This window comes from Cricetulus griseus, chromosome 3 (genome assembly GCF_003668045.3).
Source record: "Cricetulus griseus strain 17A/GY chromosome 3, alternate assembly CriGri-PICRH-1.0, whole genome shotgun sequence".
Lineage (NCBI taxonomy): Eukaryota > Metazoa > Chordata > Mammalia > Rodentia > Cricetidae > Cricetulus > Cricetulus griseus.
This window is the reverse complement of record NC_048596.1, coordinates 240,441,320-240,459,637: the sequence shown is the minus strand read 5'-3', so window position 1 is coordinate 240,459,637 and position 18,318 is coordinate 240,441,320. Positions and strand designations below refer to the sequence as shown.

At 41.9% G+C, this 18,318-nt stretch overlaps 1 protein-coding gene across 1 annotated transcript in view; it reads left to right on the top strand.

Annotated features, from left to right (window-relative positions):
* The first annotated feature begins 6,150 nt into the window (after window positions 1–6,150).
* Cdk13 (cyclin dependent kinase 13) overlaps window positions 6,151–18,318 on the top strand; it is a 96,868-nt gene continuing 84,700 nt past the window's right edge. Inside the window, 2 exon segments of the mRNA XM_027409388.2 lie at window positions 6,151–6,764; window positions 6,766–7,401. Of these exon segments, the coding sequence (XP_027265189.1) occupies window positions 6,190–6,764; window positions 6,766–7,401 (1,211 nt within the window). The 5' untranslated portion in view covers window positions 6,151–6,189.

Below are 18,318 nucleotides of genomic sequence, written 5' to 3'. Positions count from 1 at the left end.
AGTGCTGAGAAGCAGGAGGCTTTTGCTTGCTTTACTGTAAACATTAATTTATCCATAATGGTAGTAGGCCAAGTGGTAGCAGCTGATCACGTGCCCCATCCTCCACAACCCCCCTCCCCCCCACGAAAGAATACATCCTGGATCTTGCAAGCTTCCTATTTCAGCTTTCTGAATACTGAGATTAGATGTATTTTCCAGCACACACAATCCATATTCTGAATGAGATTTTATTAGATGAACGCAGAATATTCTAGATCTTTGCCATAGATGGTCTATTATGACATTACAGGTGCTGTGTCCACCTTTTAAAGAATGCATGTGGTGTGTGAGTTCAAGAAGTTCTTGAAACTACTGTTACAGGAACATTTTAAGGAGATTCTCAGGCATGTTGGCAAATGTACCACATGTATATATGTTAGTAAATTTTACTTTTTAAAAGTACTCATAAGCCAGGTGTTGGTGGCGCATGCCTTTAATCCCAGCACTCAGGAGGCAGATCTCTGTGAGTTCGAGGCCAGCCTGGTCTCCAGAGCGAGTGCAGGATAGGCTCCAAAGCTACACAGAGAAACCCTGCCTGGAAAACAAAACAAAAACAAACAAACAAACAAAACAAAAAACCTTTAGGAGCCCAACTTTCCTTTAGACACTCTCACAGGTGTACCAGAGGTCTGTATCCTAGGTTTTTTTCCATTAAAAAATATTTTCAAGAGTTATACTCCACAACTTTCAGTTATATTTCATTTTCAGGAATCAATAGCTACTTTCTTCATCTGCAAGGAATGCTGGGTGGTACATTTTTTATCTAAGCACATTTAAAATCATAACAAAATCAACACTTTATTTTTAGGGCTTCTGTTTGAAGCTCTGATTACAGGCATATACTGCTCACTATGCCCAGCCTAAATCAGGAAATTGCTATTTACAATCAAACTATTATTAATATAAGATGTGATGGTTACTTTCCATTGTCACCTTGATGAGGTAGAAAAGGGGCCTCTGGGCATTTCTATGGGGATTATTTCACTAGGTCAATTGAGATGGAAAGATAGATCTTCCTGCTGAGTGAAGGGGAGTCACCAGTTCACTATTTCCTGGGTTGGGATCCTGTAATTTTGAAAGAGGAGGAGCTAGGCAGTGGTGGCACACGTCTTTGATCTCAGCACTTGGGAGGCAGAGGCAGGGTGACACCAGCCTGGTCTACAAAGTGAGTTCTAGGACAGCCAGGGCTGTTACAAAACCGGAAGGGGGGAAAAGAGGAGGAGGAGGAAGTGGTGGAAAAAGATTGAAAACAGTGTGGTGATATATTATGATTTATTAAAGCTTGCCTGAAGATTCAGAAAGCAAAGTTAGCCACAAGCCATAGAAGCCAGGCACACATATTTAATCCCAGCAGCCAGAAGCTAGGAGGTGGTTGTATACACTCAGGATTAAGAAGTAGAAGGATCTCCAGGCAGTGGTGGTGCACACCTTTAATCCCAGCACTCGGGAGGCAGAGGCTGGCGGATCTCTGTGAATTCAAGGCCAGCCTGGTCTCCAGAGCGAGTGCCAGGATAGGCTCCAAAGCTACGCAGAGAAACCCAGTCTCAAAAAACCATAAAAAATAAATTAAATTAAGCTACCAATTTCATCACGCTCTTGTGGCGTTGTCTAATTCGAATTACCTTCCAAAGGCCCAGTCTTCAGTTACCATTAACATATTATTTGGGAACTGAGTATCTAGCACATGGATCTTTGGAGGAAACATCCAAGCTATAGCAGCTATAAAACTTTTTTGTTTTAATTCTGGACTATATTACTACCATTGGGTTCAATATAAAGTTCAGGATCAGTACTGTCATTGTAAAACAGCTTGCATTCTTGAAAGTATGGTCATCAAATCTGGACAGATGGATGGTTCCTATTTACTAGAAGTATGCTTTAGGCCAGTTTCTGTATGCCTTACTCTCACTTGTGAACCACTGATAAGTTTTATATAAAGATTGACATAATATATATCCAAAAGGGAAAACTCATGATTGAAAGGGAGTCCTACTAATTTGAACAAGTGGTATAACCAAGACCACCCATGGAAAACCCTAGAATATGACTAAGTGTAAGTAAGTGCTGTTGTATTAAATGAGAAAATAACTTGGCACAGAATGTGGTACATACTAAGTGTTCAGTAAATACTAGCAGGTATTTACTTATTCAAAAGTTCACTTAGCTGGTATCGTGTGTGTGTGTGTGTATGTGTGTGTGTGTGTGTGTGTGTGTATGTGTGTGTGGTGGTGTGTGTGTGTGTGTGTGTGTGTGTGTGTGTGTGTGTGTAATGGAGAAGGCTGAGAGTTTAAAATTTTTCAAGACTAAAAAACCTCTAAACCAACCAACCTCTCTAAAGGAGAAGCAGTATTGACAGATTTTGTAAAATTCCTATTTACAGGATCATGGAGTAATAGTGGTTATGGCCCTACTTGTGAACTGTGTATCATTTACAAGCTTGAAGGCAACAATTAAGTTTTTATGTCTGTGATTTAGTGTAGTATTTGGCCCAAAGTCCTTTATACTCTTAAAAATTGCTGAAAACTGCTAAGTACTTTTAAAAGAACGTATCTACTGGTATTTTTACTATATTAGAAATAAAATTTGAGAAAATTAAACAAACATACTGGTGTCTACCTGTAACCCCAGGACCTGTGAAAAAAAAGAGGGAGGACTGTGAGTTTGATAAATAAATAAAATGAGGAAAGAAAAAAGAAGAAAAATCATTTATTTAAATAAGTCTTTTGCTGGTCACATACCTTTAATCCCTGCACCTGAGAGGAAGAAGCAGGTGGATCTCTGTGAGGCTAACCTGGTCTATAAGGAGAGCCAAGTCTACATAGAGAAACTTGTCTGAAAAGCAAGAAAGAGAAAAGGAAAAAGTAACTGTTATAAAACAAAAACATTTAAAGGTTTATGGTTTTACTTTCTGCCATATCACACCTCCCTGCTCCCAGACAAGACCTCATGTGTTTTAGGATGGTGTAGGCAAGGCTGACCTTGAACTCCTAATCCTCTTGCCTTTATTTTTAAGTGCTGGGATTGGGCTTCCAAACCTTGTTATTGTCCAGTTTAATGTAACTGAAATTTGATTTTTAAAGATATTTTTATCTTTTGTATGGGTATGTGTGCACATGTGTCAGCATGTGTGTGCTCTCAGAGGCCAAAGAGAGCATGGGATTCCCTGGAACTCCAGATGCATGTGAGCCACCATGCGGGTTCTGTAATCTGAGCCCAGGACCTCTGAAAGAAAAGCAAATACTCTTTAGCTGCTGAATCATCTCTCCAGTGTCAAGTTGCATTCTTATATTTGACTTTTTATGCAATCTGTTTTAATATTTTGTTTGGGTAAAATATGTAAATCTGAATATTACTGGAACGAGGGTATTTTAGTAGCCTTTCTAGATTAACTGTGAATGTTCTTCAACACTATACCAAAGTTGCATGGTAGTTTCCTATCTACCTATCATGCAGGTGTCACTACCATGTCCTGCTTTGTGTGGCTGGGGCTCAAACCCAGGGCTTTGTGCAAACTAGGCTAGCTCTCTAACAACAGAGATACTCTCTTCCGCCCACCAGGCCCAAGCCCAAACTTTAAAGAATAGCTTGTGTGGTATGACAATGACCTTTCAGAACAAAGAAAAATATTTTTAAAATCACAGGGCCAATAAACACATATAAGTACATGAAAAGCACACTAACGGCAAATTTTGAGAAAAAAAAAATAGTTCTAAGGGACAATTTAAAATCTCTTTCTATACAAGTAGTCCTGGATCTTGCTCTGTAGACCAGGCTGGCTTCGAACTCACAGAGATCCACCTGCCTCTGCCTCCCGAGTGCTGGGATTAAAGGCCCGCACCACCAACATCCCGCTCAGATATTCTTATAGAGGCATCTAATTTAAAGATTATTTCCATTGTTCTGGAGGTGGAATCCTATGAAAAGCATTTTCCAAGGAGGTTGGGAAAGTGCCTCTGGGGAACTTAAAATGCCCCATTTACCCGTTTTTCAAAATCAAAATTATTGAGGAAACGTGAATGGTAGAAGCCATCTAAAATATCTTCCTAAGTTTTCTGCTTGAAGTCTGGACTAGGTACTACCCATTTACTACAGATCAAGTTTTCCTTTTCGGGACAAGATAGATGGCATTCTCAGAGGAGAAGCTTATGCTAGAACTACTGTACAAACCTCATTTTACCTACTCTGTTCTATGCCAGGCTTATTTTTTTTATGAGGGTGGGTCATTATGTAGAGCTCAGACAGGCTAGACACCATTGTCTCCGTCCTGTTTCTGCCTCTCATTAGAAATAGACATGTGCCTTCGCATCAGGCTTAACCCCCCCCCCACACACACAAAAACCCAAAAACAAAAAAACCCAGCACGATGGGGCAGGCTGATATTGTTCTGAAAAAGCCACTAAATAGTCTTTAGAAAGAAGCTACAGAATTTCTGGTTAACAATACTGTCAAGAAATTCGCTTTAGGCAATGTACTTTTAAAATTCAATTTCCCAGTACTTTTGCTAGCCCCCGCCCCCGAAATGTCCCACTGGTGATCCACTCAGGCCTGTCATCAGACATAGCTCGATTTCAAACCTATTCCTTTATCTTCTGCAAATATCTTTTGTATTGTGAAGTCTGAGCTTCCATCAGTTTGTGATACACTGACCTCAACTTGTTTAAATTACTAAGTGTTTATAAGTGTTTAAGAATTACGAACCAGCAGATGATCTGAACTAATCAATTTGTTAAGGAGTAACCATATGTAACCACTGAGCAGGCTGTTTAGCTTCTTTGCAACCTTACTAAAAGCCAATAAGCCATTTAGATTTTAATCTAATTACCCTGAATGCCTAGCCTCTAGCTGAAGGGCAATCTTAAAGAGAAGCGATGAGAGGGCATTACGTAGCTGACAGCCTCATTGGTTTAGATATAAAGGTGAAAGTAGAGGGAGAGCAGCCCCTGGGCTTTGCAGTAGTTCTGACATCCGACTTAGTCTTCAGGCTTTTAAAAAGGGAACTTCAGTGTTGGGGAAGCTCGAAGCTACGATCACCCAGTATATTTTTAGGTTACGACGGGTCCTTGAACTTGGGCGTACGTGAGTCTGGTCAGGCTAACGTCATCTCCGCCCTCTGCAGGGAGTCTCGTCTCCTCTCACAGCTGTTCCAGTCCCGAGGCTGGGATAAGGGTAGTTGTCCAGGTTCGCTTGGGTCCTGCCATGACCTTTCACTGGAGGCGACCAACTAGCAAGCACCAAGGCAGGCGCCGCCGGGAGCGCCTCCAGCGACAGCACAGCGCAGCCCACGCCTCCTCTCCTTTCTTTAACCCCGCTGCTCTGTCCCACCCCTTCCGGAAGCGGGGCCGCTCCTCTACGTTACTTCCGGCGACGGCCTGGGTCCCGGCGGGAGCGAGCACGCTGCTGCGCAGCGCCTGCGTTCCCACCTCCCCCGACGGCACCACCACTCCCTGCCTGCGTTCCTGAACGTAAGGAGCGTGCGCGCCGCCGGCCTCGCGTCGCGCTTAGGGGAAAGGCCGGAGGAGCGCGGCGAGGGGGTGGTGCGGGTGAGGCCCCGCCAGCCAGTCGCGTCGCCCTCCCGCAGGGAGAACGCGGAGCGAAGGGAGGGGCGAGCGGCGCGCGCGGGGCCCGCGTGGAGGGGCGGAGGACAGCGAGCCGCGCCCCCGCTCCGGAAACTGCGCGCAGTGCCCTCGGGGCGCGAGGCCCAGGCCCGTCCGAGCGCCGCGGGGTGTCGTCGCCGCCACAGGACGACGTGGACGCGCAGCGGCGGGCGACGGAGGCGTGCTGCGGTCGCGCCCACTGCCCTCCCGCGAGCTCGCCCCCGACGTCAGGACGATGGAGTGAAGCGCGGCCCGCGGTGGCACTTCCGCGTTGCGCCGCCGGAGCCCGAGGCCGTCGCCGCCCGGCGCGGCCGGTGTTCTGCTGCCGAGGACAGGATCCTCCCGCGCCAGGCCCGGAGGCCGCTGCGCACACACCGCGACTGGAACCGGGGACGCGCGTCCCGACCCGGATTATCGTGGCGCGGCTCCCGGCCGGCCCTGCTGCTCGCTGCCCCTCCGCCGCCGCCGCCGTCCCCCTTCCCGGCGGGGGACATGGCCAGGGTCTGACCCCGGAGGAGGCCGCACCCACGCCGCACTCTGCGGCGGGCTCTAGGCGATGCCGAGCAGCTCGGACACGGCGCTGGGGGGAGGCGGGGGCCTGAGCTGGGCCGAGAAGAAGTTGGAGGAGCGCCGCAAGCGGAGGCGATTCCTGTCCCCTCAGCAGCCGCCGCTGCTGTTGCCGCTCCTGCAGCCGCAGCTCCTGCAACCGCCGCCGCCCCCGCCGCCTCTGCTCTTCCTGGCTGCCCCCGGCGCGGCCGCCGCCGCAGCCGCCGCCGCCGCGGCCTCCTCCTCTTGCTTCAGCCCGGGCCCCCCTCTGGAGGTCAAGCGGCTGGCGAGAGGCAAGAGGCGCCCCGGAGGGCGGCAGAAGCGGCGCCGCGGGCCCCGCGCCGGGCAGGAGGCGGAGAAGCGTCGGGTCTTCTCGCTGCCCCAGCCGCAGCAGGACGGCGGTGGCGGTGCCAGTAGCGGCGGGGGTGTGACCCCGCTGGTGGAGTACGAGGATGTGAGCTCCCAGTCCGAGCAGGGGCTGCTGCTGGGGGGCGCCAGCGCGGCAACGGCGGCGACGGCTGCCGGGGGAACGGGGGGCAACGGCGGGAGTCCGGCCTCCTCCTCCGGCACGCAGCGGCGCGCGGAGGTCGGAGCGCAGGCCGCGCCGGGACCGCCGCAGCAGCAGTGGTCGCAGTAAGGAGCGCCACCGCGAGCACCGGCGGCGGGACGGGACGCGCAGCGGCAGCGAGGCCTCCAAGGCCCGCGGCCGTCACGGACACAGCGGCGAGGAGCGGGCCGAGGCCGCCAAGAGCGGCAGCAGCAGCAGCAGCGGCGGCCGCCGCAAAAGCGCATCGGCCACGTCCAGCAGCAGCAGCAGCCGCAAGGACCGGGACCTCAAGGCCCACCGCAGCCGGACTAAGTCGTCCAAGGAGCCTCCCTCGGCCTACAAGGAGCCGCCCAAGGCCTACCGGGAGGACAAGAGCGAGCCCAAGGCCTACAGGCGGCGACAGCGGTCCCTGAGCCCTTTGGGAGGCCGGGACGACAGCCCGGTGTCCCACAGGGCCTCACAGAGCCTCCGGAGCCGCAAGTCTCCCAGCCCGGTGGGAGGTGGCAGCAGTCCCTATTCTCGGAGGCTGCCGCGCTCCCCGAGTCCCTACAGCCGGCGCCGATCGCCCAGCTACAGCCGCCACAGCTCTTACGAGCGGGGCGGCGACGTGTCCCCCAGTCCGTACAGCAGCAGCAGCTGGCGGCGCTCGCGCAGCCCCTACAGCCCAGTGCTCAGGTGAGTCCTGCCCCCTACCCCTAAGAGAGTGTGGGGTTAGGCGCCTCATGTCCACCCTGTCCACTTCTTGTACCAGAGGAGGGATTTCTAGCTGGGGGGTGGGGTGGGTGAGTGGCGGGACGGTGCTATGTGAACCTCTGGGGGTCGGAGGGACCAAGCGACCAGCTGCAGCAGGGACGATTTCTATGAGTTTAAAGTTTTAAACTTGTTGCTTTGACTACTAGCAGGTTTCTGCAAACTGCTCTGGTCTCACAACATTGCTAGTTTGGATAAATCTAGGAATAGCTTAATTTGTCTTAATACTTTTGAAACCTGTTTATGCAGAAAGGGTTACTTTGCTGGTCATTTATTAATGGATTGCAGTACAGGGACTTACATTGTAAAGAGCAATCAGAATCAGGTGGTGATGTCAGAGTTAGATAAAGATTGCAGATATTTCATGTAGTTAATACGGGAATGGGAAAAGCAGCTTTTGTAAAGTTTATTTTAATACCCGAGATTCGTGTAAGTAGACGTTGATGTTGATAGTAGAATTTGAAGGAAGGGAATTACAGTTGAGATATTTTTGTGTCGGGTAGTTTTTTACCTTTTCTTTCAAACTCATGGCTTTATAAAGGAGGGGAAAATGCTTTATGTTCAATACTCAGTTGCCAATAATGTGAATGGAATGGTGGTGCAGTAACCGAGTGAATGGCTTAGTACATTTGCAGACCACTATAAACTTGAGCTCACTGTAAGTTAGGCCTTTTAAGTAATAGCAGTTTTTGTAGAGATAATTTAATCGGGAGAAATTGGAGTAAAGTTTTTATGTGGCTGTTAAGCCTTGTTATACAATAACAGTCTTAAATGTGTATATTGATACATGTATATTATGTAGAGTTAAAAGGGGCTTTTGAGTACATTGTAGGTTTTTATATTAACATATCTAGCCCTTCTAAGCTTTATGACTTGGGGTATTGTAAGCTAGCTTTTAGGATTTGGGTTATTTTTCTGTTTGTCTTAGTTTTTGCTAATGAATGTCAGGTTGATGAATTCCTGTAAGGACTGGTTATGCTGGTGCTTGCTCAGTGCAGTGTACATATCTGTGAAATTTGCAAATCTCTTTTACTAACTGTAATGAGTAGAATACAATCTGTATACATTTCTTCATACTGTGTTCAAGTACACACAAAATGCCAGACAACTCTTGCAGCAAGTTTGACTCATGCTTTTTGTATGATGTTATTTTTTTACTTGTAATACTTTACCTTTGCCAAATAGTTTTCATTATCTGCAATTCAGTTTGCAAACTGACTAGGTTAAGTTTGATAACTTTGTATATCAGTTTAAATGTGTAATGGCAGTTTTAACAATGGGTTTGAGTTTCTAGGTATTTTAGTGAGGTTTTTTGTTACACATTGGTGGTAAGTGTGTACTATTTAGTAGTGTTTGTGTGATTAGCACTCTGCATGCTTAGTAAATCTCTAAGAACACATATGCCAGGGCTAGTTGAGGCACTGCAATGAAGCAGTAAAGAAAGACAGAGTTACTGTCTTCATGGAGCTAGCATGTAGAAAGTCCATTCACTAGGGAGTCTTTTCATGGTGTGTTTATTGACCAGCTTTATTTCCTATGTGTGCATAGGTTGGTTTGAGAAGAAGCTTTTAAATAGTATTGGCCATCATTTCTGACGGCCGGCCATGTGGTTCATGCCTGAATTCATCAGTAGGTAGGAGCACATTATGTTTGGGCAGTTGGTGTTGGACTTGAGTTCAGGCACTGTTTGCTAAGTTTCTTTCTTGTATGATTTGTTCAGTTTCTTCGAAAAACCATTGAAGTTTGCTAAACTGTAATACCTAATGCTTGTCTCTTTTTTTTTTTTTTAAATTATTTCAAGGGATAAATGAAATTTTGCCTTTTGTAAAGTATACAGCCCTACAGAAATTTAAAGTTGTTGAATTGCGAATAGTTTGAATTGTTAAAAATCTTCTTATTGAAACAAATCCACATCCATGTATTTGCCAAACATAATGCTTTGGAATGTACAAAACACATTTGTGTACTAGTTCTTTAAACCATGAAGATAGTTGTCAGGTTTCCCAGTCTTCTCTGGATCAAAAGCTGGTCCTTTTTTTATGAGGTATGGTCTTAAATTAAGGTTTTTGTTTTTGTTGTTATTGCTGTTTGTTGGTTTGTTTTGCACAGTGTTGCTTGTCAAATGTTCTGCTAAAAATTTGGGGTCCAGAATTAATGTCTAGTTTTATTTGAAAAACAAGATTTAGAAAAATAGCAAATGTACATACTGGTGAGGAACATGAATTCACTTGTCCAGTTTAGTGCAAAAGTTTATTTACTTCTAGGTTTAGTAGTAGAGCCAGATCATTGGCTCGTTAATGAGTCAACAATAATGTAAACTCCACAGTGGCATCTGGCCTGTCTTGCCCACCATTGGTTCCTAGTGCTCAACACTGTATTTGGGTACTTATAGACACCTAATAATCATTGAGTAGCTAAGTGAAGGAATGATAGAGTTGACTGAACATAGAAACTGTTACTGTTTCTGGATTACCTGCTTCATTTGAATAAATAATTAATGTGGACCTTGTGCTATGCTGTAAGAAACATCAAAATGACATTTTCTAAGCCCACATACTAATGAATTACCAGTGTAGATTTTTCCATACTCAAAATAGTATTGAAATCATTACAACCTGTTCTTTGTCTGCATTTGTGTCTCCAGTTCTCAGCTCATGCATTCGATTTCATCAGCTTTCTTAGTTTAATTTCTATTTATAAGCTGTTTAATGAGTTTCTCTTTACTATTTGATTGTTGAGATGTGTGAATTCTTACCTTCCCGATAAGCCATGTAATAAGTGTGAGGTGTGTTGATAGAAACAAAAGAAAAAGATGCTGAGTGTAGTGTTCCATGTGGTAGGCTCTGATAAATGGCCTGACACATATTCTCACAAGCAAGTACTTGAGATAGTTCCCACTGATGGATTAGGAAATAAATGCCCCCAAAACTTGAGTGATTTGCTGGTGGAATAGGAAACATGTTTCAAAAACTTAAGTGATTTGAATCAAGGTCAGTTTGGAATCAAACCCTGAGCCAATTTGAAAGTCTTTAATATTGTGTTGTATTCTCAACCTCAGTTGACATTCATGGCACCTCTCATACTGACATGTTTTGTTAAAAACAAAACAAAACACTAACCTTTTAAGGGCATTTAAAAGGCACTTAAGTGTCAGTTTTGTTTCCCTTGCTATTTCCCCTCCATTTAAAGAGATTTTTAAAAAACTTAAAATATTTTCTTTTATGAGCATTTTGCTGTATATACGGTGTCTGTGCACTGTATGCTGGCCTGATGCCTGCTGAGATCAGATGATCAGAAGAGGGTGTCAGATGCTCTGGGTTTGGAGTTACAGACAGTTGTGAGCTGCCATGTGGGTGCTGGGAATCTAACTTGGACCCTCTGCAAAGACCAAATAGTGCTTTTAACATCTGAGCCAACTTCCGCTAAAGATTTATTTTTTTTTAAAGATGTTTTTTAGGTAGGCTGTGGTTTGGCCTCATTATAGTTAGCACTCAGGATGTTGAGACAGGAGTTGGTCAAGGTTAGCTCAAGCTATATATTGAGACCATATCTGAAAATACAAGAAACAGAATCAATTTCTGATTATTCACTCAGCTTGCTTGTAGTTTTTGTTTGTTAATTTATTTCTTTTTTGTAATGCTTGGAATGAACCCAGGTCCTCTGGCTTGTTAAGCAAGCATTTCACCACTGTTTCCTTCCAGTCTTTATTTGGTTTTAAAGAACAATGAGGAGGTTTCAGTCTTTGAATGTTTTTTGTTTGTTTGTTTTTACAAGATAGACCAGACTTATTTCTTGGAAATAGTAATTGTTAGTTATTGATGACTAATTAGCTGCAGGAGGTGTTGATCTGCAGTTATTGAGGTCAGGTTAATAACCATCAGTAGGAAGAATAATAAATAGCTGGTTTTGTCTCCATCTGTGTAGGCTCTATTGCATCAGGGTTCAGCAGAAGGCTTTGCTACTAAATAATACCAAGACCCTGAGAATCCAATGATGGGACTTCAGATAGAGATAAATTAAGTCACTGGTGTTTACTAGCCTTATATATATGGAGCACCTGGTTAAGGCTGTTTTATTTTCACAACTGCTGTTCCAAATAATGTGAAATTAGGATACTTTGAAGCTCTTGTTACAAAATGTTTCTGGTTTGATGTGTGCATCATAGAAAAAGTATCAGAAATGTAAGAGAATGAGTGCTGAAACAGTAGAGAATAGAACTTTGGGTGAACTGTTTACAAAAGTTGTGGTCTTACTTTTCATTCTAAGATGGACCTGTCTGTGTCTTGTTCTTTTCTCTGGTCTGTCTTTACTTCACATTTTCGTGTGTTCCATCCTCATTAAGTTTCTTTCCTCTTAACACTAATATTTGTATCTGCCTTTTCATTTTTTTAAAAATTTAATTATTATTACCACTACTACTACTACTATTGTTATTTTAACTTTTTTTGTTCTAGACAGAATTTTCTCTGTGTAACACTCCCTGGCTGTCCTGGAACTTGCTTTTTAGACCAGGATGGTTTCATAATCACTGAGATCTGCCTGCATCTGCTTCCCGAGTCTTGGGATTAAAAATGTTCACTGCTATTCCTGGTACCTTTACATTCTTATATTCTCATTTAGGCTGTCACTATTAATGGGTTAGATTTTCTATTAGTACTTCCTTCTATCCCTCTTCAGTTTCCTGAAAGGAGCTCACTTAGCCCAGTTTGGCCTTGTACTTGGGGCAGTCCTGCCTCAGCCTCTGGAACACTAGTATTAAAGGAGTCAGTTACTGTAACTGTCTGCTCCCAACCCTTTCTGGTCCATGTTTTATTATTTCTTACTATGTGGTTAAATAGTGTCAATTCTTGTAGGATTGGGTGTAAACATAGTGATACATTGTGACTTAATGCCTTTAATGATATGACCCCATTCTATCATTGGGACTCTTTTTTCAGACACTTTTATTTTTCTGTATTTCCCTATTAACTGCTCTCTGAGCTTGAAATAGAAGAGACTCTGACAACCTTTCCCCCATCTTTGCCGTTTATCTTGCATTCAGAACTCTATCTCAGAATTTAACATCTTGATTGCTTACTCATCTGGATGTTCATTTCTTTCTCTGTGCTCTTACAGCACTTTTTTTTTTTTTCTATAGATCTGTTAAAAGATTTTGCCTTAATTAATTGTCTGACTGCATTTGTTTGTCTCTACTAGATTGTAAACTAAAAGGACAAATTTCCAAAGTGTATTTGGTAGTAATGGGTTAGTTCTTTAACCCCTCCCTCCCCTTCACAGAGTAAAGTAAACCAACTTGTACAGCTGCCACCTTGAAATTTGCTAGCCATTTTGGTTCACATATTCTGTAGGATTGGGGAAGTAATTGTGATTTATAGGAAGAGACTTTAGTGAGTAAAAGTATTTACTGTTCAGGTCTTGAATTTGGTTCAGAAGAGGATTCTGGAAAATTGTCCTCTGACCTTTACATGCCCATGGCCTGAGTGCCCACACTTAAACAGTAGCAACTGTATAATATAGATGAGGCTTTAAAAACATCTCCCTGCCAGGTGTGAGTGGTGGCACACACTTTAATTCTAGCACTTGGGAGATGCCTCCCATCTGAAGCCAGGTAGGGCTTCCCCATTTCAAAAGAAAAAGGAAAATCTTAATTTACTGGAAAATGAATAGAATGTTGGTTCACTTTAATGTAAATAAAATAAAATCAGACCTACTGTTTATATTTGCTTTGTCTTCTACTGACCAGGATAAATCTTTTTTTTTTTCCTGATGAATTTAAATCAGTTGTTAGAAAGTTTTTGAACAGAGTATCATATTTTATTTGAAATCTTAGAATATAGTTATTTCTGAAAAATCATTTGAAAATGAATGTTCCTTGATATTTTTATATAAGGTAGTCCCAACCTCTTCCCCTATTTAGTATATCCCCCCTGCCATGGATATCACTTTCTTTTTCTTTTTGTGTGGTGGTGGTGGTGGTTAAAGTTATTTTTGTTTTGGATTGCCATTGTCTCACATATGGAAATTGATAAGCTTTGAAGTGGATATTGGAAGCAAAAGTACCAAGCTGGGATCAGAAATATTACTTCTTTACAGAGTTGGAATTAAAACCTCTAAAGTGTGGGAGTCTCAATACTGTAGGTGTTGTAGATGTGTATTAGAGGATAAAATGTTAGTAAAGTAGGGAGTTTATATGAAATGGTTGTTGAAAGGAACTGAAAGTTGTAATTGGATTAGTTTCTTCCTTACTCTCTTGTTGCTCTGTTTTCAGTTACAGGGCACTTTCGCTGGGTTAAAGTAACACTTTACAATGCGTCTAAGAGTAAATTCTTTCACCTCTCTTGGAGTAATTCTCTCTCTGTCTCTCTTTGGTTTTTCAATATGGTGTCTCTGTATAGTGTGATTTTCTCTTTCTTTGGATACTGCTCTTTTTTACCCATTTACAAAGACAATAGAAGCGCATAGTAGAATTTTTCACTTAGAACAGAAAACTATATGAAATTGAAGTGTTCTTTGAAGATTTATTTTTTTTTAATGTGTGTATGTGTTGTGTCTGCATGTATATATGGGTACCTCTGAATGCCTGTTACCTGAGGAGCCAGAAAAGGGCATTAGATCCCCTGGAACTGAAGCTACAGATAGTTCTGTGGGTGCTGGAAGCCTAACTTGATTCTTCCGTAAGAACAGTTAGCTAGTGGTCTTAACTGAGCCATCTCTTTCAGCACTTTTAAGTATTCTTAAATTTGGTTACCTCAGAGGTAGGCATGTGACATATTAGTACAGCCCTTAACTAAATATTGATACATGGATTGTTCCCTGTTGACATTTTGATGAATAAAATTAAAATTAATTCTTTTTTTGCTGTTAAATTTATTTTTATTTATTGTCATTATTTGTATGTGTGTGTGTTCATGTGCCACTTCGTGCTTGTGGAGGACAGAGAACAACTTGGATGAGTTGGTGTTTCTTTTACTCTGTGGGTCCAGGGAATTGAACTCAGGTAGTCTCGCTTGATAGCAAGTACACCCTAGTGGTTGTTCTTTTTTTCTTTTCAAATGGCATCGCTGTGTTTACTAGCTATTCTAGTACTAGCTATGTAGCGTGGTCTACGCTTCCAAACCATGGCAATCTACTGGCTTTAGCCTCCCAAGTTGATGGGATTACAGATGTGTACCATTCATTATATTTTGCTACATTTTATTTTTAATTGACAAGTATTGATTGTGTTTTTGTGAGGCACAATGTGATTGAGCTTCAAAATAATTTAACAATCTATTGCCTCATGTCTTTGTGTGTTTGTGTTCATGGGTGCATGCCTCTGTCTGTCTGTCTGTCTCTAAAACACCAGTTCTCCATCCTTCGAAGTGCTTTCTTTTTGACTCTGTGGGATTCCATACTAGTATCTCATCACCACTCCTATATGAAATCTCCTCTTAGAAATTTTGGAATATCTACTGCACTACTATAGTCATCATGTTGTGTAATTGATAAATCTTGATTTTCTTAACTGAAATGTTGTATACATTAACATTTTTCCTTTTCCTATCTGTCCTTCCCCAAACCTTTGTTAGACACTATCCCATTGACAACATCTATAGAAGTTCTTAAAAGCTTGGTAAAATAATAGACCTGGACTTGATGCCTCACTTTTATGTAACGGGGAAGTCATAGGGCATTTGTTTTTCTGTGCACAGATTACTTCATTTGAATCTTTCCCAGGTTAATGCACGTTATTGTAGATGACAGCATTTCCTTATTCTAAAATCTCTTGTCTCTCTGTCTCTCTCTCTGTCTTTCTCTCTCTCTCTCTGTGTATGTGTGTGTGTATGTATGTGTATGTCTGTGTGTGTAAATTTGAGAGTGTGAGCCTGTATGCCTGTGGAAGTCCATAAGAAGGTACTGGATTCCTTGGAGCTGGAATTGGAAGCAGGATCTGGATTTGGGTTCTCTACAAGAGCAGCAAGCACTCTTAACTGCTCTGCAATATCTCCAGTTCCGCAAAGTACATCATCATCATCATTACTCCTTTAAATATGTATCTATGTGTGGGTTTGTGCAGTGTACAAGGAAGCCAAAGGGTATTGGACTCCCAGGAGTTAGCTTTAGAGGGGGTTGTGGGCTGCCAGGTGAAGAGCAGTGCATGCTCTGAACCACTGAGCCAGCTCTCCAGTCTGGATTTTCTTCTTTCATAAGACTGAATAGTATTTCATTCTGTCTAGATGTACCATGTTTTCTTTATATGATCATATGGTAATGGATACCTGTGTTACTCCTTATATTGGCTATTGTAAGTAATAAGCATGGGAGTGTAAAATTTTAGTTCACTGATTCCAGTTCTTTGGAATTTTTATGGAAAAGTCAGATTACTGAATCATGTGACAATTCTGTTTCTAAAGTTTTGAGGAACGATTATACTATTTCCCATAATGGCTTTGTTAATTTACATTAGCACCAACAACGCAAAATCGTTCCCTTTTTCCAGTATCCCACCAACCCATTTTGGTTTTATTTTCAGTTTTCTTATGATAATACTTAACTTCCAAAATGCTTACTTGCCCTTCACATCTTTGTTTCAGTTTTTTTCATATTTTGGAATTGGATTGCTTTAAACTTCTGTACATATTCTTGATACAAATAAATTCTGCAAATGTTTTGGTCTTTGACATTTTAACTTCTATGATTTATAAAATTGAACTAAAAAAAATAAAAAAAACTTTGTCTAACCCTGCAGTAAAAAGATTTCTCCTTGTTTCCATTGTTCATCCTTATCATGTATTTACACAAGCACTCTTACATTTCCTTCCTCCTTGCATATTGTTGCTAATAGTTTTGTTTTTAGACATGCATGGCATATATGTATTATATATAGACACAGGATTTTAAAATGTGAACTCACATTTACTTATCTACATTTTCAAATGCTTTTCATTACTTTGCATAGGTCCAACTTTGGATGTTGGATTTCCTCTGGCCAGTGTGATAGATTTCTTATAATGCAGTCTGCTAATGTGTATTTGGTAGTCTATTTTGAAAGATACTTCCCCTGACTGTGGAATCCTAAGTCAGTATTTTTTCTTCGTTGGTATTTTGAGTTATCCATGCCTGGCTCCATAGTTTGAGAATTTTTTTCATTTTGTTTTTTTCTTTGGTCACTAAGGAAGGTTTTTCTTTTTTGTTTGTTTGTTTGTTTTAACATCTAGCACAGTATGTGACAGTTAAGTACCCAGCAAATGATATCAACCTGATTTAGATGAGAACACGTTTAACACCAACCACCATTTCTTTAAATGTGTTAATATTAACAAGGTCTAAACTGATGAGAGAAACGAATCCATGTGTGCACCTTTATGCAAATTAGGCACAGAGTCCCCTGCTACTCTGATTGCCTTTCCTTTTTAGCTTTAAAAACACATCTCTGGTCATGCTTCAGTGAAATATGAAGATAGTTTAAGCTCAGTAGAATAGAACTTGTTAGAGCAGATTTTTTTTCTAATGTGTTTAAGGAACCTTCAAAGGAAATACATTTTTAGACTAAGTACAAAATACTTGTTTGTTATTTTCTAATTTTTAACATGTGTTTTACATTTCACACAGTTTACTCTTTATTTTTTATTTTCTTTACACGTTTTTTTGAGACAGGGTCTTACTACTTTGCCCATGCTGTCCTTGAATTTATGAACTTCATTTTTCTGCCAACTTTATCCTTTATCTGAAGAGGGAGGAGCACAACTCTCCCTGGCTGTGGATTTACTCTGCCAAATTGTATAGGTTATTAGCCTTCTGCATTCCATCACTATTAAATCTAGAGCATTTTAATTACTCTTGGAAGAAAGCCATGGTCATTAGCACCGACATTCACTCCCTATTTCACCTCTTCTTGCCTGTGGCATCACTAGTCTTATGTATATAGACATAATTTGGACTTTTTATTTGATTGGAATAATGTAATTAACATGGTCTTTTAGACTGGTTTTTTTTTCTTTTTTTTTGTTTTTGTTTTTGTTTTTTAAGACAGGGTTTCTCTGTGGCTTTGGAGACTGTCCTGGAACTAAATCTTGTAGACCAGGCTGGTCTCCAACTCACAGAGGTCCGCCTGCCTCTGCCTCCCAAGTGCTGGGATTAAAGGCATGTGCCACCAATGCCCGGCTAGACTGGTTTTCAAGATTCATCTGTGTTGTGTAATATCAATACTTTATTCCATTTTATGTTCAAATAATACTCTGCTATATAGAGAAAACTACATTTTAATGAACATCTGGATTGTTAACTTTTTCACTGTTAAGATTTATGTTCCTATAAACCTTTATTATATAAGGTTTTATGGGGGGGCTTACTTTCAGATATATAACATAAAATTTGTTGGGTCATATAATCTTTAGCATTTTGAGGAACTACCAAACTATTTTTTGAAGTAGCTGTACCATTTTTACATTGGCAAGGAATGGGGACCTCCACTTTTTCTACCTCAAACTCATGGAGTACAAAGTGTGTTTGATTATATCCCTCTCTTACTTGAATGGTATCAGTGTGGTTTTTATTTACATTTCTTTGAGGTATTGTGAAGTTGAGCACATTTTCATATGTTCTTGGACATTTGATTACCTTTTTCTTCCTTTAGAAATGTCTTAAGTTATCTTTGTTATTTTAAAATTTGGAATTTGATTCTGGCTTGTTTGAGATTTGCTCTCACTGGGTATCCTGTGCTAGCCTGGGACTCAGTCTTCTGCCTCAGCCTCCTGAATTTGGACTTACAAGCTTGTGCCATGATACCTGGCTTTGTTCATGCTGTAAGACCTTTAGTCTTTTATATTTACTCTCAGACATGTATTTTTTTTTAATTTTTAT